This window comes from Balaenoptera ricei, chromosome 4, assembly GCF_028023285.1.
Source record: "Balaenoptera ricei isolate mBalRic1 chromosome 4, mBalRic1.hap2, whole genome shotgun sequence".
NCBI lineage: Eukaryota > Metazoa > Chordata > Mammalia > Artiodactyla > Balaenopteridae > Balaenoptera > Balaenoptera ricei.
In genome coordinates, this window is record NC_082642.1 from 69,793,024 (window position 1) to 69,818,560 (window position 25,537).

Sequence of the window (25,537 nt, forward strand, 5' to 3'; positions counted from 1 at the left end):
TTAATATATGATTTTCTATAGGAATGAAGTATTTCCCCTGATTATAATCACTAAAATTTTATGAACAGCTAATATAGATGACTGTTTTGTTTTCACCTTGGAGGTTTTCTTTGTTGATTTATTTTCAGAAAATATACTGCTCTTACTTTCACAGGTAAAAAGATGGCCTATCAGAAGGTCAATGCAGATCGAAGAGCTCCAGGACATTCACAGTACCTAGACAATGATGACCTCCAAGCCACTGCCCTTGACTTAGAGTGGGACATGGAAAAGGAACTGGAGGAGCCTGGTTTTGACCAGTTCCAGCTAGATAGTGCTGAGAATCAGAACCTGGAGAATTCAGAGACTACAGACCTCAATCTTGATCCCATTCAACCAGCAACTTCACCCAAAGGAAGGTTTCAGCGACTTCAAGAAGAGTCTGACTATGTGACCCATTATACAAGATCTGCACCAAAGAGCAACCCCTGCAACTTTTGCCGCCTTTTAAAAATATTTTGCACAGCAATCATTTTATTTATTTCTGGAATTTTGATAGGCTATTACACACATAAAAATTGCTCTTCAAATGCTACGTCTTCAGGAACACTTGATCTTCAGTTATACCAAGAGATTCTCAAGACAATCCAAGCAGAAGATATTAGGAAGTCTTTCAGGTAAGCATGCAAGAAATGGATGTTGGTGGGACGCATCTTCTGGGAAAGATGTCTTACAGGGAATATCATACTGTGATTTTTCTATCGTTTAAGGTTAGTCTTACAAGCTGAGAAACATAACTTACCAGCAACCCCTTCACAGAGGGGGTGCACGTTTTCAGATTTACGATACTGTAATGCAAATTTATGGTGCTGCTTTAATAACTGATAATAAGAACCGTAACTACTGTGGAGACTAAAAGACTCCAGCCAGTGTATTTTCTCCCTCTTGGGAAAGCCCAGGTAAGCCAAATTGGGATGCAAAGATTGCTGGATGTGTGTGTGTAATAAAAACTAGGGCATTAGCCATATGATTGAAATTTTTAATGACATCAGAATAAAATAAACTTGCTTTATGGACTGAAATAACTGTCAGGGGCTAAGACAAGCACTGCTAGTATTTGGTCCCCTGCATCACTGAGCTTCCCAGTTGAGTATTTTTATTGAAACACATTGCATTCCATATATCAGGCAATTCTAAAAGGTCACCTCTCTCTTTAAGGTAAGTTTGCATATGACCTCTCTAGCCAGAATGTGTTGTTAGTAAGTTAAATGATAAGAAAATATTTTTTTATCAGGCCTTAATAATTCTGAATTTTTGGGAAAATCTCCACTCATGTCATATAGCTATTGGGTAACTTAAATTTTGTTGCTTGATATATCATTAGCATATATGTTGAATTGTAAAGGGTTCCCTAGTTAACATATTTAGAGAAGTGAGGAACTGGAAGAGGAAGATTAGATATTAGCCTCCACATATGTCTTCCATACCTGGCAGTAAAGAACAATCCTAGGTGAATCATGTTTGTTGATTGTAGGTAGATGAGAGAGAGAGGGATACTAGGTCATAAGGATATTCCTTCTGGGTTACACTGACTTATTACCATCAAGGTGTTGGCACATGTGCATTTCTAGGGATCTTCTAGGGAGCATGACCACTGAAGATGCATCATTTAATCTATGTGCTGAAATATCACATGTATTGAGGTTGGCAAATTATAATTCTCTTTCTGAATATCACATCTGAATGACTCGTGGGAATTTGTTTTCTACACCCTTCTATGTCTGCTATTTACTGTTGCATAAGCGTCTCTGGATGTGTCATATGCAGATACTAACAATTTCCATGGTATTTCTCAATGTAAAATTACTTATAGTGAATTGAGTGAAAGATATAGCATTGTCTTATAATGAATGATTGCATCAGTCAGGATCCAACCATAACAGAAAACTCCTTAAATATTTAAAGCAGAGGGCATTTAAAGTAGGGAAATAATTCCATCAGTGATGAAAAACTGAGAGGCCAATCAGGGGACACTGAGGTAGCCAAGAGATGAACAACAAAATGGAGCCATTACTAAACCTCCGCTGGAGAAAGGGAGTTGGGGTAACTTGATGGGAGCTGGAACTTTCTGCATACACAAATGCAGGGGTTGGGCTGGCAGTGGGGATGTAACCTCAGCCAGGGGCACTACTGAAGACAGAGTAAGAAGTACCATGGCTTCTCCCTTCCTCCTGCCCTCCTACCAGTTGTTCCATTGGTTGTCTGAACCCAGCACGCAGGCTGCTGACTCAGAGCCTGGGAAAACTCATCCCAAAGCGTTCAGATCCCTGCAGCAGGGGAAAGGGAAGGGGTCTATCCAAAAATTAGATCTAACCAGCACAGGGATGTTATTTAAAGAGAGAGAGAGAGAGAGAGAGAGAAAGGAAGAAAGAAAATAGAAGAATTCCATAAAACTCTGTCTACTCTAACTTCATGGTGGACATTCGTTTCATTACAAAAGTGTCTTCTGGAAAAGGATCCATGGATTTAACTCATTTTTCCTGAGCAACTGCTTAGTTTTTAATGATGGACGCAATGACTCTCATAACCTAGCCTGCTTCCCTCTTTACTTTGGCTTTTAGTAAGTTCAGAGTCAAATTTGTATTGAAATCATAAAGAACTTACAGGCATGCCTTTTGTATACTAACTAGCCTGCATATTTTCTCTCCTTATCTTCCTTTGGCTTTCTTTGCCTTATTTTTTTTTTCCAGCATTGTAGACATTTTAAAAACTGACATGTCCTTTTTGTGAATAGGCAGCTGGTTCTAAAATGTTGAAAATGTGTAATTAAGTAAACATATTCATCATTCCCCTCAGAATAAGAGTTGTATTACAATAAGGCTTATATTCTCTTCAACTCAAAAATCAACAAACTATATATTTAAAAAATATAACCACTGGCAATTTTACTTCTAAGCAATATTCAGTGGTTGGGCACAAATTCACACTTATGTCCTGTCAGATAGCCACAGTTTTTTCCTTGCTGAGATAATAGGTCTTTTTCATCAAAAAATAATATTTTGGTACAAATATGTTTACGTAACTTTCTTCGAATTACAACTCTTCACCCAAAGACAACTGTTCCGCCAGTAGTCGTACTAACCACACGCCTTATTATAATTTCCTGTGTTTACTAAGTCATCTTGGCATTGGCTCTGTACATCATGGGTTCCTCCTGTTTCTTTTCATCAATTTATGATCAGTTTTGGGCTCTCACTGATCTACTGTCTTGTTCATCAGTTGCTGTATTTCTTCTCTATTTGTTCTCCATTCCTGCCCGTGCTCTGAGACTATGTCAGTTCTTGCCAAACATCCTAACAGTTATGCAATATAAAAGATACTCTTTTTATAATAGATTAGTTTGCAGACTCCATGAAGGAATGGACCAACTTGCTTTGCCCATCATTAGACTATTGTCCAGCAGACATTGAATAATTATATTTCTAAGGGAGGAAATGAATGCATGAATAGGTGAGGAACAGATCTGTGTTTAATTCATCAATTTTATTATGTATTCTGAAAACCATTTTACTTACCATTTAGGTTTTTCATATCATGATTATATTCAAAGTATTATAAATAAAATTCTTATTTATAACATAATTATAAAATACTATATTATATAGCTGTAGTTACTCAGAGGCTATGCTATGTTCTGATTTTAGATAAGTGACAACTTAAATCAAAACCAGATACTGTAAAAATGCTAAAGTATCACTATTGATGTCTCATTTTCAGCTGAGGCTTAAATACAATTGCTACTACTAGGACCAGTATGTAGAACTTCGGAGGAAAAAAGAAAAAGATGGTATAAAACCTTGAGATGATGACCTTGTTGTAGCCTAGGAGAGGTTAGAGAAGCTGAGAACTAGGAGAGTGGAAAAAGAGGATTATTGGAGAAAGCTGCTAATGGTGTTGTAAGCCCCAATCTTTTCTCAAGGAGGTAGCCTCAAGTCCAATGAAAAAGGGGTTTAATAGAACTACTTGGAAGAACTGGGTGTCTGCCTTTCTACCTAAGAAATCGAAATGACAAATCACGGACTGGCTAGTTGTGGATAAAATTGCCAAAGAAGAGGTGGTGGTTTGGGGTAGCCTATGGCAAAGTTTGCTTCTAGGGACTCTATCCAAGCAGGGAGAGAGGGAGAGGGGAAGAGGAAGAGAAATCACTATGGTCTAAATGTTTGTGTCCCCCCCCACCCCCCCACCGCAGGATTCATATGTTGTTGAAATCCTAATGCCCAACGTAATGGTATTTGGAGGTGGGGCTGCTGGGAAGGAGATGCTCAGGTCGTGAAGCTGGAGCCCTCGTGAATGGGCTGAGATTTTACACAAGAGACCCCACAGGGCTTCCTAGTCCTTCCGTCAACGTGAGGACACAGGGAGAAGGTATCCTTTGTGAACCAGGGGGAGGGCCCTTATCAGCCACCACACCAAATCTGCCAGTGCAGTGATCTTAGAATTCCCAGACTCGAGAACTATGACGTAATGTTGATAAGCCAACCAGTCTGTGGTACTTTGTTATAGCAGCCCGAAAGGACTAACAGAAAGAGAGAGATAGCGGGGGAGGAGCAAGCAAGCTTCCTGCATGGCTGGAAAGAACTTACCAGAGACAGAGCTAGAGGTCTGGTCAGATGCCTGGAAGAAGGAAGAAGGAGGTGGAGGAGAGTGTATTCCTCATGTTAAAGGAAGGTGAGAAATCCCCAGTCGTGGGATGGGTGGGTGGGTCTCCAAAGAACTGATGAAGCTGGACAAGTGGAAAATTCAGCTGACTACTCCTGCTACAGTCAGAGTACCATGCCAGTTCTAGAGAGTTCCTGGCCAGTGAGAACCTTTTGCTCCTGCTTTAGCTATTCTCACTTGCTCTGTTGCAACCCTGGAGGTGTCAGAAGCTCTGAGAAAGGAGATGTAAAAACACAAAGAAGAGAAGAAACTGACTCTTCTCCTTTCCTTGGCTGTAAGTTTCCCAATCTAGAGATGGTCAAAAAGTGGGGAAAAGTTCAAAGTTCTGACTATTAAATGACACTGAGCCTTTTAATTACTCACTGGAGGAACTCAGGTCACTTAACAGTGACCAGAATTACTGGGTTTTTAATCCAGAAACAGGAAAAAAAAACAAAACAAAAAAACTAACCCCAATTAATATAAATGGGAGGAAAAAAGTGCTGTATGATTACATTCCCTGAGTCATGCTTGCTCAGTGTAGAGATTACACATGTGCTATTTTTAGGTGTAATGTTTTAGAAAAAAACACATTTGAATAATGTGTTGATTCAGAGGATCATTGATAGACATATTGACATATTGACTGCATATTCCAATTTAAGGACCTAGTTATCCCATAATAAAGCCCACATAAGCCAACTACTTGATATCATATTGATCAAATAAAAGAAAATCATTTTCAACATTAGCACAGGAATATGAACACCGTGTGTGTGTGTATGAATCAGTCTTCTAATAAGATTCTCCTGGTCACTTCTGCAAATACTTGTTGCTATTTGAAAAAGGCATTCACTCTTTTACAGTGGTGGTTGATTTCTTTCATGTATCTTCATGTAAACAGATGGAGTATATTCAGATGTATATTGGATATATTCAGATGCGTGAGATTTAAAATAGGCCATTAAAAGTTGCATTCATGTATGCTTTTGGTGACTTGGAACAGTAACCAAATAATGCAAGTTTATTGTAAGCATCAAAACAGGAGGCTGGGCTCACACGATAATCTGTGAATAGGAATTTGTTTGACTGAGCCTTGTTGATAAGGAATTTGGCTCCAATCAACTCCAGGGACCCTAGTAGCCACAGTCCTCTAATTTTTACTAAAGGGTTGAACCACCAAAGTGATTTATCTCCCTTTCCATCTGTACTACTTTTTGTTTGCCTTATTCTTCTCCCAGTACCCACTGCTATGTTCTCCAATACATTATTCCTCCATTCCTCTTCTAGCCTATGGGGCTAGAATGAAATATGATTGTTTTCCCTTTGGGGGTCAGCAATGTTTGTGATTCTGTCAAGTGCTTATCCCTGGTCTAATCAGATTTGGCCAATTGGGATGCTGGTCATCGTGTATAAAATGTCTACTTAGGGCTGTTAGGAGAGCTCTTTAACTTAGAAGAAGCTTAAATGTGACTGGTACATGTTTTATTTCTACTATATAATAAAGTCACAGAGCCTTTATCATATATATTGTTGAATGAATGACCTATATGTGTGTGCATATGTATATGTATATGCATACTAAAGATCATAAGCACATTGCTGAACAGAGTAAAGCATGCTGAAAGCTTCAAAATTTAGTTACCTAATATAATATTATGATAATAATTGAAGTGAATAAACCAGTGAGGTTAAGTATATTTTTGAATGCAGGAATGTTGCCTTTTGACAGCTGTAGATGCTGTGAAATGGTGAGAAGAAAAGGAGAAAATGTGGTACTCTAATTATGGTTAATATGGTATCTTTTTTTTATGGAAGGGGCATTATTTTTTTTCTTCTTATAAGTAAAATGTATACAGAAGGTTGGAAAAAAGTAAAAACCACCCATAACCCTACCACCTTTTCCCCCATAATTTTATTCTTTCTTTCTTTCTATCTTTACCTATCAAGAAGCAAAATTGTATTGTACCATGTATTTTTTTTGATATCTGCTTTTGAATTTTTTTCCACTTACAATATATTGAGAACCATTTTTCAAACCAATGAATACAGAATTGAATCATTACATTAAAATGCTGCTGGCATTCCCTTATGTAGAGGACATGAATTTATTGAGCCTGTTCTTTATAAATGTACATTTAGTTTGTCTCTACAAACATTTTCATACATAAGTCTTTGTGTGCTTATTTAATTATTCCCTTCTGATAAATTCCTGGAAGCAGATCACAGATTCAGGGAGTTGAAATTTGTTTAGTTGTTTGCTTTGTGTTAGTTACCAAATTGTCTTGTAGGGCTGCCAGCCTTCTAGCTCCTCATTATTTTTTTTGTTTTGATAGGCCAAAAATAGTGTTGACAAACTTTTATATCTTAATTGACCATTCATGTTTCTTTTTGCATGTATGAACCTTTTATAATTAAAAAAACTTATGTTTACTGAATATTATAGTAGAAAAGTAGTCTATTACTTTATGTAATCTTTCTGGATTTTATTTAGTTGATGCATTTTATTTGTTAACAAATGAACAATAAAATAAAATTCCTAGATTTTTTAAAATATCTGCATTATTTGGACAGGGGCAATATTTTTCATCATTCTTTGGCTTGGTACAAGTAATTAACCATGAGTTAAGTTCTACTGTGAAATGATCTTTACAAACATTAAGTAAAACACCACATTTTCTTAGCTGTTGATTAACTCTTCAAAAGTTTAGGAAATGTTATAAATTATCTTCGGTGATTTTTCTCTCCTCTGATCCCACAGGGCTATATTTTTTGCTGTTACACTTTAAAAATGCAAGGCTTGATGATGGTGATACCATCAGCAACTGTTCTCTGGTTTCCAGCTGTACTTTCCAGCCATCTTTCTGCCCCTCCTCTGTCTTGAACTATATTTTGGCTTCTGTCTTTTCTACTGTTTGTGTTTTTTGTTCCTTTCCTATTTCAGTATTTAGAGGGATGAGAGCAGGAATGTTGGGAGATACAAAGAAGGCAATAAAGCAACTGGCATTTGAATTGGAGAAAAACATGTAAATGTATTTAAAAAGTGCACATGATTCAATTTATGCAAATGACAGCAGAATGAATTTAACAGTAATAGAGTGATGGTTGCTAAAGGAAGTAATTAGCTATTCTATCATTGATCTCTCCAGATAACAAATGCACATTGTCTTAAATTTAATCACAAAAGGAATACAAAGGATTATTAGATTTATTTAATTATCCATAGTATTTTATTGCTCTGGATTTGAAATAAAGCAACTGCTTCACTCAGTTTCTCAGTGTCATGTAGAGTGACATTAATTCTCTTAAATGTCTGGCTCAACTCAGATAAAAGCTTATGCCTTTCACAATTCTTAGGCATTTGTCCGAAGCAAGAGCCACACCCACCAATACGATGAATGAGGATTATTGACAGAGGGTCTTTGAGTGCAGTGGCCACCTTCTCAATCCTAGGCATTCTTTGAGGGCGGCTCAGGTGCCTCAGTGAAAGCCTGAGTCCTAACCACTGGACCCCAGAGAATTCCCATGATTCCCTTTTTTGATCTCCCACCAATTGAGTTCTCTCTTTCCTTGAAACTCTCAGTACTTCATTTTCTCTCTCTTTGTTGACATAAACTACCTTCTACCTTGCAGTGGAGAAAGAACTATGAGTCTGGCCCAGTCCTTGAGTCATAGTATGTGGACACTCAGTAAATCTTTATTGCGGGAGACAGTGCACCCAAAATATAGACCTACTATAATTTTTTTAAAAGAACATATACTTCTGGCTATTCATGTGCATTACTGAATTTCAAAATTATATATATATATATATATATATATATATATATATGTATCAGACCTTTGCCTTTTTAACATATTTTATATACATTCTCATAGCATGTGCTAAAAAGTTGATTTTGAAGGTAGAGGATTTTCTTTTCTCTAATGAAAACATGTGTTGTGTGTCTGCTGTATTCCAGGCACTTTGCCAGTCACTCGACAGGTTTTAATGACATTCTGTTTAATCTAGAGAGCATTTCCTTTCTATAAAGAAGAAATGAAAGTAAAAATTGCACAGAAATGTACTTCTATGATCACAGGTTTGATGGAGGTGCAAAGTAGATTCCCTCACAGATCTTTTCATGCCCTGCCAGTGTCAGGAAAGGGTTGTCTCAGACTAGGGCCAGTTCAGCCTGAAGGCTTGCTTTCTTCCTTCTCAATGGTCAAGTAGAATCAAAGGGTTCTCCCCGCACCTTCTCCCTTTCCCCCAACCCTATCCCTCATCTCCTGCCCTCTCCCTGCTCCCTACGCACACACATTATTTTATCCTCGAGGTTATGTACTACAATTAGGTTACTTACTTTCCTAGTAAGCAAATTTTCTTTATCTTTTTCACCAAATCTGTCTCTCTTGTGAAACACCAGGAGTAAGTTAGATTGTTAAGGATGGAAATGCAGGAACTCATTTTTCAAATTTGGTTTTGTCTTAATGGGAGGAATATATTTTACATGATGAAAGGACTCTTTTGCAGTGATGGTCAGTGAAATATTTTTGTTAGATATATCAAGGTCATCTTCCCTTACTGGCTGCCTATCCTGAAAACTGCTCAAACTTAAGGCTCATCACATTTTTCTTGTATCTTTCCTTCATTGACTGTAATAGTCATTTTCATCCATTCACTTCTTGATCTTATTCATTCCAAAAAAGGAACAAGATCAGTCAGATGTAGTACAAGGGAATAAATAAACCATTTCCTTTGAGGATCAAGTATGTCAGTTTCCTGTGGATTCACTTGACTTCCCGACACTCTTGCGATAGAAAAGTTGGTAATGATCACATTCAGTAGAGTGAAGTACAGTTAAACATGGAAAGGTTGGGAACTGATTACATACTTCTCTCTTTCATGTTCCTTTTTAATGTCAGTGAAATCAAGATTCAAATAGCAGACATGGCCCTTTGAGATTTGCAATTTGAAAATCTCAATCCATGCTTTAGAACTTAAGCAAAGTATTCGACAATTGCAGCTAAAAGCATTAATCCCATAATCTCATCAGGCTAGTTTACAAGAGAAAAATTAAAATATATATGAAAAGAGATAATTTGATTTTGTAAACGTTGCATAAAGTATTTTATTATAGTTACCTAAAAAAATTTAAATGGATGTTTCTAGCTGATGGGAGAGAAAGTAGATTTGGCTGGTAATTCAGATATTTAAAAATGGATGATGAAATCTTCCTCTCCACTGCCCCCATCTTGGGAAACTATAACAAAATAGATAGGTGATATTATTTCCCAAATGTTAAATGCTTATATAAATACACTGTGATGGTTATTTTTATATATCAACTTGGCCAGGCCGCAGTGCACAGATGTTTGGTCAAACATTATTGTAGATATTTCTGTGAAGGTATTTTTTAAAAAATGAGATTAACATTTAAATCAGTAGACTTTGTGTAAAGCAGATTATCTTTAATAATGTGGATGGGTTTCATCCAATCAGTTGAAGGCATTACTAGGAAAAGACTGACCTCTCAGGAAGAAGAGGAAATTCTACCAGCACACTGAATGCCTTTGGACTTTAACTGCAGCTCTTCCCTGAGTCTCCAGCCTACTGGTCTATCTTACAGATTTTGGACTTGCCAAGCTTCCACAGTTGCATAAGCTGACTCCTTAAAATAGATATCTCCCTCTCTCTATATATACATCCTGTTCTCTTTCTCTGGAGAACCCTAACTAATAATACATGCAGATTTAGGAAACTTAAATAAACCAATACAATTTGGCTGTTTTGTTTTTGTTTGTTTTGTTTTTTTACTTTAGAATAACGTAGTCAATCTTTAGGGTTAAACTGAATAATATGGAAAATTGATATTGAATTTTTTTTTTAAAGCCAATGCTCATCATTACCCTTATTTCATTAATTTCAGATCTTATTTTTAATGTAAAATAAATTTATAGGATAGAATTTGAAATTACATTCAAAGTGTCTACCACCTATTTCAAATATTTTAAAAATGCTTAATTTTCTCAACTTAGTTTGGTGGCATAAAAATGTAATCAACTTCCCAAGCAAAAATGCTTTTTCCAAATTTTATAAGAGTCATTTTTATCTAGGAAAAAAATGGCATTGAAGTTCCTTTCCCTTTCATTATAACTGGAGCAAATGTATTAAATTTTATATGCCTGATTTGGGAAATCAGTTTCTGTCTTCAATAACTGATTGTGTGTTATAGCTGAGCCCTTTACAAATGAAGTGCACTTCTATTGCTTAAAAATTGCTTTCCTGTGCAACATGATGTAGTAATGAATTAAATCCAAATGAGCCTTATGTTCACAATGTCATAATATGTAACTCGTCCCCTGTGGAACTTTTTTATTATCTCATACAAGGTAAGCTAATGTCTTCCTCTCATGACTCACTTCTCAGAAGGGTATGCAGGTTTCAGTATTAGAAACAAAGAAAGAAAACTATAATTTGAGATCAAATTACCTTTTTATAAACTCTTTAAATCAGAGAGGACCTTATCATGTCCCAAAATGTGCAAATCAAATTCTGATAGAACAAGAAACAAAAGAAGTCGTTCCAGTTCTGTGGAGTACATTTCTCTCTGTGAGAGAAAAATGAAACTGAACATTTTGCTTTGTTTCTGCATTGAACAGAAATGTGTGCAGGTGGTTTTTACCTTCAATAAAAATAAAATAAGTGTGGGTGTCTTCTGGCTATTTCTTCACTTGCTTTCATCATATTAACTCTATTCTGTAGGGAACAACTTGTAAAATCAGCTTGTTCCAATATTGTAGTTCAAGCTGCTACAGAGATTTAAAAGTTCTAATTTATTAGCCTGATAATTTTTGTAATTTGATGAAACACATCAGATATTCTCTTATTATAGCTGCCTTCGATGTGTCTGAGTGGCATTTCGGAATTTAGCTGGGTATTTCAGAATATATCTTGCTATTCATATGAGCAAAGAGCAAAGGGAGAAAAATGTTTATTTTAGCCCAGAGGGTGCAGCCAAGATAAATTGTATCAGGTTTTCATAGGCTTTTGCTTCTTGTGGCTTCCTACGGGTTTTTCTCTTGGCCAGACCCTTGAAGATATTTTTCTGCATCTTGCTTTTGTGAGCCATAGCTGGATCTGAATCAGTTGCTGCTGGCATACCACATGATAGAGATCTAAGCCTTCATTCTGCCATTCTTATTTAAAGTAGAAAACCTAAATTCCCATATGATCTGTTTCTCCTGGTTCAAATTTTTAAATTATGTTTCAATCAAAGACTTCAAATAATACACAAAAGTAAGCACATTATCTATTTATATAGAAAAGTACTAGGGAATTAGAGGCAAAGTCCAAGCTGTACACTGTTACAGGGAAAGGAGACACCTCAACTTTCTAATTTAAGGGTTTGTATTCTTAATCAAATTTATAGTCCATTAAAAAAATAACACCTGATGGCCTACCATCGAAGACTTATTCAGTGCCCTTTAACATCAGTGCATTTCCTTATGCATGTATTTATTTAATGACTATTTCTTGTGAGCCTACTGTGTGCTGGGCTAGCGACAAAACAATGAACAAGACATACAAAGTACCTGCATTTGTGGTGTTTATGTTCCCACTGGCCAGAGGGAATCAATGGGAACATACTTGTTCTGTAAACTAAGCATAATGAAACAAAATGATACATTGTGGTCAGTAGGAAGGGAGGGAGGGAGGGAGAGATTGATTAATTTGCAGAGGCCTCTACCGGGTGAATTTTGGATGAAGTGGTCAATTCAGTTTCAAATGGACACTTACTGTGGACCAGTCCCTCTGGACCTCTAACCCAGGCTGCCTATGGGACTGTACATTGCTTAGCAGCTGTCTGGCACAGCCTGTCTCTCCTCCGTGCTCAGTGGACTTCCATGGAGCTCTTCTCCTGCTAATTTATTTGCTTTTTGCCACTACTTTTGCAAATAAACGACAACAAAAAATACAAAACTAACCCACTTGTAAAGAGTGAGTTTAGTAGGAAGCAAGCAGATGGGAGGAGATGGTGACCTCTGACCACCCTTGAATTTCTATTTATTTGTAATATCCAACATGGAATTTAACTGTTCCAAATAAGAAACACTGCTCCATTGCTGTCTCTCTTTAAAATTACTGAAGATAGGGTCACTTACTTAAAGTTCTGTTTTTCTTCCCAAAATAGCCTCATTTCTCAGGATTGCCTTATCCCTGCCTGTTGTTTTTGTTTAGTTTTTTTTTCCCATAAATTCCACATTACATAATAAGTCAAATCTTTCTTATAACTCAGTCTTATTCTGAAATAACCATTCTAAGGATGATATGTTAACCCTGGATTCTTCAGTTCTTAGTTCTTGTTTAATCAGTTGCAGCCTTTTGAAAGAGTTGCAGTTTGCTAATTATATGTAATTATGATCTGACACCCAGTGGTACATGTTAGCTTTTTAAGGCTGCAGGCAGTATCCCTGAGAGAGTTGCTTTACAGATAAGAAAATTCACTTGAATATTTTTTGTTTAATTTTCTTAACATCTACATATATTGCAACTGAGTCCTTCAAATGGGTAGGGACAGGGTATTGGAAGTTGTTCTACTCCAGCCTTTTTGGTGGAAAATGTTACCGTTTTGGCAGAAAATGTCCAGAAGGAATTGGGACCAGAGGATTTGAGAAGTCTCAAGGTATGGGTTCTCAGAATTGGGAAAGTAGCAGCTTTGTGGTAATCATGCAGGTAGAGAAGATAGTGATTACTGCTAGCGATTTTCAATCCAGAAATAAAAATCTTTTCCTGTTCTGGGAATAAGGGCAAACTAAATGACAGACAGTATTGGTATTAAGCATTGCTACAATAGTCTGTAAGCAGGAAAAATAAATTTGGGTATTGGGGGAAATGTCACTTGGAAGATAATTTGCTGATTGGTTGGGGGAAAAAGCTGTGAAAATGACACAGGATGACAAAAAAATCGGAAAAGTAGAGAACAATTTGAAGTGAGAGAAATAAGATGACAACCACCAGCAAAACAAGTTAAGTTTTCCTTCTGCCAGGTGATTTAAGAGAGGGTTTCTAGATTAGAAACCTGGGTTAGAAAATAACCCAGGAAGGAAAGGCTACCATGAGAATCTAGTCTAGAAAATTGTTAGAAGGGAAGAAAAGAGGCTACAGTAGAAGCTAATGGGACAGTCAACAATAGGGCTCTGGAGAAATGGCAACTCAGCTGTTCAGATCTGAGAGGCCCTGCTCCCATATTCTGTGTGGGTTGTGTACAAGTCCTGGGAAGAAGGTGAAGATTTATCCAGGGAAAATTTATCCAGTCTGAGTCTTGGAAGTGAAGTAAACATCTGAAGAGGCACCTAGAGAAAGCTGCAAAACTTAGCAGAAAACCAAACATACTTCTAGGTCTCACTTGACCTTGGAACGTTGCCCAGGACTTTCCAGAATCTATATCTAAACTGCACACTCAATGTTGATAGAGGTCATGCAGTATTTTTCTGCAGATGAAACTAACATAACTCTGTCATAGGATTATTTATGCCTAGTGTTTCTGAAATCCTCCAGAGTGATGGGAAATAGGACTATGCACCTAGAGCTACTGTTGAAATTAAATACCAACTCAGAGGCTACAGTATCAACCTGTGATCCTTTGCAGGCAGGTAGTCTATTTGGGAAAATAATAAAGACTTGGGTTTCCTTTGTTCCTGAGTTAGTTTACCTTGAAGCTATTGCTCCAAGAGCTTGCCTGGTCACTGATAGCCTGAGCAAACCAACAAACAAAAGTTTGTTGAGTTAGTATTTGCATCCCATTTGTTGTGTGTGTGTGTCTGTGTGTGTGTGTGTTTCCAATCAAACCTTATTATAGATGTCACAAAAGTTAGGTATAGCTTCTTGACATATGGGTACCAAAATCTATTCAAGACACATGGTGATTAGCATATAAACTTGACTTTATTTTTGTTTAAATAATACATGCTAATAAAACATTTTTGCAAGTTCTATGTAAAACTCTGAACATTTGCAAATAACAGAAAACATGCTTAATAATTTCATACCAAGTCTACTGTATAGTGTTAGCATAAAAGTGAATATATACTTTTAGGCAGCAAATAAAAAATTCTTCTATGTTTGATTTTTAAGATGATCCACTTAGAAAGTATTTGCTAGAAATATGTGTTGTGAGAATCTCAGGGTCTTTAAGTGAGGGAGCAATAGTGGATATTACTGCTTTGATAAAATACTTGCTTACTTTGCTTCTCCCAAATCAGATTTAAGAATTTCAACATTCTGAATAGCTCAAAATGTCCTCTCAAATTTTAACAGTGGCTATGGAGAGATCGCAGAACTGAAATGGATTGCCTCACTGTTTTGTGTATCAATAATGAGTTATGCTAGTGGGGCTTGGATCATCAAAAAAATAAATACATAAAGAGTAAAAAATCATAAAATAAAACTAGCCTTGGGAACAACAATGAATTAGCACTTTGTAATCACCAGATGATGTGTTTTAATGACAACAGTCTGCCAGAAGTGGTAAACAGAACGTCAAGCTGTGAGTAGACTAGTCAGCATACGGTACAGTGGTGCCACGCGCAAGAGAACCATGACTTAACTCGGTTGTCTCTTTTATTCAATACTCTATAATGTCTAAATCAAAGTTTTTAATGCATTTTAAAAAATGCAAGTTATAAAAATCTGCAATAGGGTTCTGGATCAGTGAACACTGTCAAGCTAGATTATAGTCGTGCACAGTCTCTTCTATAACAATATCATGATGAATGGAGAATGACACCAGCTGCCCATTTATCTCCTGAGATTACTGCCTTGATGATATTGATTCTTCCTGTGGATTCTTAGACTCAAGATTATAGCCCATGTACAGAGATATAATCAGTTTTGTAAAGTATGCTCTTAATACAGTCTAATTTTTACTTCCCTGGGTGAGACGTGCTGGTCAATAGCTATCAAGAAAATAAAGTATTGCATATTATAACACTTAAGGATATCCATAATTTAAAATATATTTATTTTGTATCAGTTGAATACTAAACCCAAATTCCTAAATTGTATTCACACATTTATACCATGGACATTGTTAAGCATATGTTTACATTGCAGGAGGTATCAGGGTACAGACAATTTTAAAATACATAAACTAGGCTTCCTGGTTTCAGAAAGCCCAGAGACTACTAGGAGGTAGGAGATGGGAATGTTTGGTGAAATGATATCTTTTAAGTAAAGTGTGGTATAACAAAGAATTATGGAAATATCTGTGTAAATAACTAATAACAAGGTTTTAAAGAACAGGGATAGATTCACAAAGGGCATGAGTTTTAAAGGAGTTTTCCAGGTGGAGAAAGGGACAAAGAGAGTTCAAGGTGTAAGGTAGATAGGAAGGTGCAGAATTATATGGAGTATTTGGAAATGGCCTTTAGTTCTATGTGGCTGAAGTGTAAGGTATGTGGAGGTAAGGTGATTTGAGAAAGAGGGGGAGAGATGGAATTGGAAAGGGGAGAACAGGGGAGAGGAGGAGCAGAGAGAGAGACAGATACAGGTCACAGTCAGATTATGAAGAACGTTTTATGCCGTCTTAAAATATTTTGGTTTGTTTTGCTTTATTTTTAACGTGACGGTTGAGGAGTCACTTTATGAGATATGTATTTTAAAACAAGAGCAGGAGACAATATTGAGGATGCGTTATATGAGGAAAATGTTAAACGAGATTAAGAACATAGGAAGCTGTTGCAAGAATTAAATTTATTGCTTGCTTTGCTGTTGAAGGTTGAATCAAAGCAAAGTTCATGGTACCTGAGGCACAGAATTTCCCTGATATTTTAGAGGTAGCATCCAGAGGATTTGCTGCTTTAGCAGTTGACAAAGAAGTAGGGAGCCTGGTCCTTCCAGATTGTACTTTCCTGATTCTGAGGAGAAGATGATTTTAGGTCAGATAGTATTTGTTTTCTATCTTTTTCATGCAATCACATAACAACCACTTCCTGGGTGCCTATTTTAAATAAAGCCCAATGCTATGGACTATAATGTAATTACAACCCCTATTCAATGCAATTTTTTCTGGTGTTAAAAACATAAAATTCCATCAAAATAAATCCTCTAAAAGGTATGGATTTCTAAACAGTGTATGTAGAAGCATCCGGTCTTCTGTCTTTCGCCGTTTATTCATTTGGGACTCGTTTAAGCAGAGAGCTTAATCTTATATAAAAGGGCTGTGTGTTGTTCCACTAAGCTAGTGTTCATGCAGTTCTAACCAAAATGACAAGAGTGAAGGCCATTAAAAAGTAATGCTTGAAATCGATCAGAGATAATGAAATTGCTTTGGCCCAAGTATTAATCAATTTTAATAATTGTGTGTTATAATGGTCTTGCAATAAAAAAGATGCTATTTTCAATTCAGTTCACTTAAGCTATGTCTACATGATTATAACACAACTGGTTGAAAAGTGTAGCTGTTTTCAACACCTGTGCAATAATCTGTTTGATTGTTGATCCTTTTCTTTTCAAACTCTAAACAAAAACTAATTTAGCTAATTGATTGATCAAACTGTTCACAGCAACTCTTATTTTGCTATCATACAGATATAACCTTAAAAAGTTAATCTTCAAAGAGCAAGGCTAGTCTGGGCTAATAAAAAATCAATCATCTAACAAAGGTGCCTTGATTCATAAGTCTTTCAGAAAGCTATAAATTAATTCACTAAAAGAATTATTGATGGAGGTGGGGACAGTCCTTGATTTTCTGATAGTCCCCTTTTTGGCTCAGCTCTTTGGGTGTTATCCAGCATTCTCAAATGGTTATTAAGAATTAATTCTTTCTGGTTTAGGTTAATATGTTCTCTGATTCTGACTTAAGACTAGTAATAAGGTTGAAGCTGTTCACATAGCATAAGGAAGAGAGATTTGCCTAAGACCGATCTTGGGGATCTAGCTAAATGCTCATACAAATATGCAGGTATGTTAGTGAGGCCTGGTCATCACTCTGCTTATATATACTAACTTGTCTGAGGTTCTTTAACCTTGCATTTGAACAAAGAATGGACATGTAGGCAACTTCCTGATGATACGTTCATGCTTATTTCACTGCTGTCCTTGGTTACCTCTTGGCCTACAAAGTAAGGGGTAGGAAGCTTCATAACCAGAGCTTGGGGCAAGCTGATGGTTAGGGAGAAAAGCAGGAACTTATCTTGGTGACCTCTTGTGGACAGGAAAGGAACCACGCTTTGATTAGTGGACTCCAGTGGTTACAGCTGTACCTACAGAATGTCCCTCCTGATTCAGAAAGCTGAGGGGCACCCTCTTCTATGGGACTAGATGGAAATAGCTGTTGTCCTGTGGGCAGGGTCCACGTGGTTCCAACATTCAAATAAAGTTCAAACCTACATTTCCATTAACATCACAATTTTGTTTATGGTTTGGGGCCGAAAGGCTTTTACTCTTTTATTTAGCAACTTGGGCACCCTTCCCTATGTTGGACCTTGTACCACAGAGCTCTGAGGCAGGACTCAAGGCAGGCTCTTCTGAGCTTTCCCTCTGGCCTCAGTTTTGTTGGCCTCTTCAACTTAACTAGAATATACTCTTCTCCTTACTCTTTTTCAGAATAGAGGCCAGTATTTGGGAGAGACTCTCAGCCTGAAAGACAGGACAAGCCCCTGCTACTTTTCACTCATTTCATTTTGTCGTCTGTGATCCCTGTGTTTCTTTCTTTCCATTTCTTTCCTTACTGTCACAATGGAGACATGTTGCAGTAGTTGACAAGAAATAAGAATAAAAAAGGATTATGTTGTCCTGAATTGGTAGTTGATTAAACCCAGCTTTGTATCGTTAGAGGAGTTAGGCAGTGAAGAGGTGGAACAAACACACCTTGTGAATTCACTTTTACAAAGGATTTTTTTGTAATATGACTGTCTATACTGATAGAAACTTGTGTTCATGATCGCCTCAGGACAGAAGGGTGTGCCCATTCTGCACCCTAGTTGATTGCCACTTGGCCACTGCAATCAAAAGTGACAAAGATATGTGACGGGTTGATTTATGCAGTGGAGAAATTTGATTGTATGGATGAGATTCCTGGATTTCACTTGGCTGTGAACCAAGCATTGCTTTTTTCGCTTAGGTCTTATTTTCTTTTACATGCTCCTGAAAGGTGTGGTAAGACATCAAAGTATTAAGTATATTCTTCTAAATGCTTTTGAACAGGTATGGTGAGACCATCAAATATTATATCCCAGTAAAGGCTGTCTAGAGGGCTTCAAGAAGAAAGCTAGCTGGCATCTCATTAGACCAAAAAGAAAAAAATCTTTGAGCGGTACTACCTGAGAATAGTTAGAAATTGTAATCTAGTAATAACTTAGGTTATAAATTGGGAGTCTCCGATTCAGTTTGGCTTGCTTCCCTCTGGGGCCTGGGTTTGGCACAGAGCAGCTTTCTCTTTATTATCTCCTCCCCCATGACACTGCCCCCCACATACCACGCACACTTTTTGCAACATCCAGGTAGAGAAAAATGTATATGGACATCTTTTAAAATTATTTTTTCAGTGTTTAAAATAGGAAAGACAAAAATCATTTGGAAGAGCCCTTAAACTAAGAGAAGAATCCAGAATATGGAAATACTTGTTGATTATAAGATGCTCAGACTTTTGAACTGTGCCAGTGACTAACGCAGTTCAGGACTTGTGTTCAAGCTTATGGATGGTGGTACTACTAGATATGAGGGCAATGGTGCCAAGTCATGATTTCTCTCATGAAACCTTTTTAGGTGCCCTGTGCCTGACACAGTGCCTCTCGACACTAGTGTTTGGGTGATCTGCCCAATTAATGATTGTTCTTGACAATGATCTTGATAATATCGTTGTTCCTTGTTGCTGATAGAAAAATGCCCAAATTCCTGAGCACAGCTTCAGAGCATGACCTGGCTCCTTTTTCTATTTCTGACTTTCTCTCCCTACCGTGGCTTTCAGCTGGGCTACCTGCCATTGTCCAGACGCCCCCTCCTTTTTACTGTCCCTGTGTCCTTGGCTCAAGCTGCTGCCTCTGCTTCAAATGCCCTTGTATCTTTCAAGGGTCCGCTCAAGCATTTCCTCCTCTGAGTACTTTCCAACCCTTACCAGTTTTCTATCAAATGGCACTGAACATATTGAATTCTGTGCTCTGACAGTATAGTAGTACTGAGCACTTCAACATTCTTCATTACTGGTTTTGTTTTCTTCTACCAGATTGTGTTTCTTAAGAGTAAGGGCTATGTAGTATACATTTTTTGTTTGTTTGCTTGCTTTTTGTCTAACAGTGTGATCTTTTTTGTCATAAAAAGACATTTTTTTTTTCCTCTGGAGGAAAGTAAGAAGAACCTGAGACTAACCTCCTAAGGTACTCTCTAAATCAGATTGTAGGTGTCTGTATTGTTCTTGGCCATCTCTTGCTTTAGTGTGTTGATGTCTGTGAGTTTAAGTGGACAGTCCAACTTGGTTCCACTCAGTTAAAATATGTATTGGACCTCCTTCTCTGTGCAAGGGTCTCTGCCACATTCAGTAAACGTACAGAAATGATTAGGGCATAGTTAAATCCTACAGTCTATATATTCTGTTTTTAGCTTCAGGGAATAGAAAATTCAGTTCACAGTGGTTCAAGCAAAACCAAGAAAGATACTTGGAACTAGGTGGTGGCTGGTGTTGGTGCAGCTACTCAGTGGTGACGTCAGGGGCCCAAGCACATTGTAACATTCTGTTTGCCAACCTCAACACCTTGGCCTTCTTCACCCTCAAGCTTTTCACCTCGTGGTCACAGGAAAGCCACTGCATATCTAGGCATATATGAAGGAAAAAGGAGGAAAGGCAGCACTAACCACACCCATCACTTTGATCAGGGAAAGGGATGTTTTCCCAGAATCCCTCAGCAAGTCTTCACACTGGCCAGATTTCTGGCACATGGCTTTCCCTAGCTGCAAGAGAGGCTTTTCCAGCCTTTTTAGGGAACGGAGCACGGAGAAAGAAAAGAGGGGGGAAAGGGTGAGATGTTGGTTAACCAAGAGTGTGGGCCACATATTAGCAGGACGTTAAGACAGGTGTTTAAATGATTATCCTACATAGTAGAATAAGCAAGTGTGTCATATGACACAGCCAAACAGGACAATATGGATGTTGTAAGAATGATGAGATTATAACTGATTAAGGAGAGGGTTGTGTCCAGGATAAACTTTATGAAATGTGTTGTCTGATACAGAACTTAAAGGTGGAAACAATTTCAACAGGCATAAAGTATAACAGGCAATATGTTGAAGTAAAGGGAGGAGCAGTAAAACTGTTTTTAGAAATCAGTCAGTGTGGAGATCAATCTTCAGCTTTCAGAAGTGGGTTTAGTGGGTGAATGAGATAATGGGAAGGAGTAGATTGTATAGGGCAGCACCGTCCAATGCAGCTCTCCGTGGTGAGGGAAATGTTCTGTGCGTGCTGTTCAGTGGGCTAGCCACTAGCCACACGTGGCTCTTGCACATTGAAATATACTATTATGACCAAAGAACTGAATTTTAAATATTTTCAGTTTCACTTTAGCCACATGTGGCTGGTGGTTACCATACTCAACATTACAGGTTAGAGCATTGTGGGCCATCGTAAGTTGGATTTGATCTTTTCCTCTGAGAAAGTTGGAGAAACCATTGGAGGGTATTGAGCAAAGGAGTGACGTAATCCAAACTATGTTTTGACAGGACCACTCTACTACTTTATTAAAAATAGTGCAAAGTAGGGGATGGAGGCTATTGCTCTAATCCAGGTGGTAGGTGGTAGTGGCTTGTACTAGTTAGTATAGCATAAGTGCTAGTGGTTTGAAGAGGCTGGATTCTGTGTATATTTTGAAAGTCAAATCAACAGAATTCCCTGACGGATTAGATATGGGATGTGAGAGAAAAGAAGGAATAGAGAATAACTACATTTGTTAGCCTAATTGGCTAGAAGAATGGAAAATTTCTTAACTGGATTGAGGACACCCAAAGGAGGCACAGACGTTGTAGAAGAGCAGAAGCTTGGATCTGGAGCCTGGCGAGTTTGAGATGCCTACTAGACATCCAAGAACATATGGTGAATGTATAATTTAGCAGGGTCTAGTTTAGAGGTAAAATTTTTAGAGTTGTTCACATGTTAGTGGTATTTAAAATCATGAGACTAGCTGAGAACACTAAAGGCGTGAATGTAGGTTGAGAGAGATGATGTGTGTGGACTGAATCTTGAGGCATTCCATCCAGCAGCATTGGCTGAGGCGCACCCCACCCCCACCAAAGAGACTCGGAGGGAAATGCTAGTGATGTAGGAGGAAAACCAGGATAGTCAAGAAGGGTGAAACGTTCAACTCTGTCATAATGTCTTTGCTATGCATAAGGGAATGAGGTCTGTGACTGAGCATTGGATTTAGCAATGTGGGGGGTGTGTGTATCGGGTATGAGAGTTATTGGTGATGGCAACAAGCATCATTTCTGGGGAGTAGGGGTGACAAAAGCCTGATCAGAGTAGATTAAAGAGAGACTAGAAAAGAGGAATTGGAGGTAGGATAGATTAAAACAAAAAGGTGATTGATTTAGGGAAAAAACGATACGCTCTAATAAATTCTGATTGTGCAGGATATAGGCTTAATTTGATAGAGGTAAAGGAAGAAAAGTACATTTTAAGGCAGACATAATTCCTTTTATTGGTTCTTGGACCGGCTGAGCTGTCTGACTCACTGCACACAGTATTGGCAGTTTCACTGATTTAGAGCTGTCTTATTAAGTTTATCAGCCTATCAAACTGGCATTTCAAAAGTAACTGGATAATTCCATTGTTTAAATTCAGTCTTAATTCAAAGACATGAGAAAGGGAAATATTTTCATTTCAAATGAAGAATTTTAACTTATTTTCTGAGAAAAAGTAAATAATTATATATCATAATGGGGAGCTTTATTGCAATTAAATGAAAACTATTTTTCCCTCAGCTGTTAAGCAGAGCACTTCATCAAGGAAAATGTATTTAATGCATAAATTCATGAAGTTTCCTAAATTTTACAGATAAAAACATAAATGTTTGCAACTGAAATCTCATAGATAGTCTAGACTTATCAAAACTCAAAGAGATTAAATAATTTGCCCAAGGACATTCAACTTGTTCAAGGGACACATTTTTTCTTTTTTCTTACTGAGCATCTTGAAAATTGAATGTGAGTTGTTGGTCTTGTTGCAATATCATGGCTCAATGCCGTGAACATCTAAGGAAGAAAAGTCTTCACTTAACATGTGTCTAAGGAAACAACAAAGAGTATACTTAATTGAGACTGCTGAAAGAAGCCTGAGGAAACCTAGGGCCATGGCTTGGAGCTTGGCCTTTCTTGAAGGAAATCTCCAGAAATGTTGGTCTGTTGGCCACTGCTAGGGGACACTGTCTTACCCACATTGTATTCATAGATATGTTCACATATGAACACATTGCTGGGCATCATGGTCTGTCATCCAGGAAAGGTAAATGTGTTAAATAAATTTTCTTCCACTTCATCACCCTCCACCCAAACAAAAAAGCACTTTGGTTGTGGTCATAGATTGCATCCCAGGCAATCTAAGTGGTATCTCAAATGAGTGAGATACCCTTTTCCTGTAAAGTATAAATCGGTCATTTCCAAATATTCCTGAAGTTTACATAGTAAATTCATAAATAATAGAAAGATTTACTTTCAGGACTAACATGGGACACCTTTGGACATTATCAGCTATGTTTGCTTGGTCCATAGGAGAACTCCTGAAGATGTGCCAAAGATAGACCTGTTTCTATTATGTTGTTGACCACAGTATTAATTGAATGTGAAGAGGAAGGAATCTTTTTTGCATTTCTTTTAGGTGGTCTGTATTCTTTTTTAAAAAATATTTATTTATTTATGTACTTGGCTGCGTGGGGTCTTAGTTGCGGCACGTTGGATCTTCACTGAGGCATGCGGGATCTTTCGTTGTGGCTCACAGGCTCTGTGTTGTGGCGCAAGGGCTTCTCTCTAGTTGTAGTGTGCAGGCTCCAGAGCAAAGAGGCTCAGTAGTTGCAGCATGTGGGCTCTCTAGTTGGGACACTCAGGGGCATGCGGGCTTAGTTGCCCCGCGGCACGTGGGATCTTGGTTCCCAGACCAGGGATTGAACCCGCATCCCCTGCGTTGGAAGGCAGCTTCTTAACCACTGGACCACCAGGGAAGTCCCTGGACTGTATTCTTAATTGGACTTTTTAGAGACTCTTATCTGGAAATAATAATAAATACTGTTTACATTGTTACATTTATGCCGATTACACTCACTTAAGTTCAGTAATTTGAGTTATCATGTAAAACTTTTTATACTATGTTTACACTATAAAATAAATATTATGAAAGATATGCAATATGAAAAGATGGAAATAAAAAGAAAACAATAATAAAAGTTGTATAATTATGGGTCATCAATTTAATTTTTTATACTTTTATGTGTTTTTCTTTTTTATGCAGTAAGTTTATATTTATAATCATAAAATACATGAATAGAAATAGATTTTGTGTGGGTGCATGTATCTATGACTGTAATCATCCCTCTGCTAGGTAATATAGAAGGTTGTCAGGATTACTCTACTGAATGATAACCTTACATTTTTATTAGAAAACAAAACATCAACATGGGTATATTTTGGAAAAAATTTAGAAAATTAATATATTAACTATATTATATTCACGATATTTCAATTGGAAAGGAAGTGCTTGCTAGTAAAATTAATTTCAGTCATCTTTTAGAAGGAAAAATATAGGGTTAACTTAAATATTTCCAAATTCTTAGATATATTAAGAGTACAATTGTCTAATTTTTCAAGCTTTAGAATGAATAAAATAATGGTCAATAGTTAAAGACTGGCTACTTTAAAGAATCATAGGATCATTTAATTAGTATCATTTCCCCAATTTATCCTCTGCCCCCACCCAGCCTTTTGTGTTGCTAGTAGGCAGTTCTAAAGCCTGCCGAGATTTTATCTCTTAGATTTTATTCTGTATTCTCATCATTGCACAGAAGATTGGGAAAATGTCCTATTATATTGTTTCAGTTCATTTGGAAATTGAACAGGTATAGGGGACTACAAGGAGAAATGCAGTTCAATATCAAGATTTAGATATGAATGAATTTTACAGAAAGAAGTGTGAGAGAACTGACGTTCTTTTCCTTGCTTATTACTCTGACCTGTTCATTTCTTTTTTTGATACTGGTGAGGAGTCTTTCACTTGTACAATTAATTTTATGAAATGCCATTGATGCCATTCTGAGAGTGTCTTTTTATTTTCAGTAGACCCCTAGCTATAAAACTCCAGTATGTTCTTTGCACTTTGGTTTCTTATTAATTTCTACAGATTCATAGAATGTTAGAACTAGAAGAGACCTTAAATGTCATCAAATCTAGTGCTTTATTTTTAGATGATAGAACCAAAGGTCAGACAGATTAAATAATTTGCTCATGATCAAACAACTAGTTGACATCATCTTTAGGCATATAATGCAAGTTGTTAACTCCTCAGATAATGACCTATCTGTCTTCTGGCTAGTGGTGTTCAGGGTGATTCTGTAGAGTTCTATGCAGTGAAGTTTGAATGTGCACACACACACGTGTTGGCAGTGAGTATGTCTTGTGTGTGTGTGTGCATGGTTTGTCTACAATCACAGTTTACTTCTGTTTTGATTTGGTTTCTTTTCCTCCCATATCTTGTAATATATGCTCAAGTGTTATTTGACATATCAATTAGGAAACTGGGATTCCTTGGAGAATTATCTTGGACAAATAGCTTCAGGGTTACTTGTAGCCGAAGTTTAACCTGTACTTGCCACTTTTCTTTTCCAACTGCAAAGTTATTTGTGCACG

General features: G+C 37.3%; 1 protein-coding gene across 10 annotated transcripts in view; it reads left to right on the top strand.

Annotated features, from left to right (window-relative positions):
- The window catches only part of NAALADL2 (N-acetylated alpha-linked acidic dipeptidase like 2), a 1,495,600-nt gene that overhangs the window by 692,398 nt on the left and 777,665 nt on the right, over positions 1-25,537 (top strand). For all 10 annotated transcript variants that reach the window (XM_059922024.1, XM_059922026.1, XM_059922019.1 and 7 more), the window contains one exon: positions 155-656. In XM_059922024.1, the coding sequence (XP_059778007.1) occupies positions 163-656 (494 nt within the window). In that variant the 5' untranslated portion in view covers positions 155-162. The remainder of the gene's footprint in view (positions 1-154; positions 657-25,537) is intronic.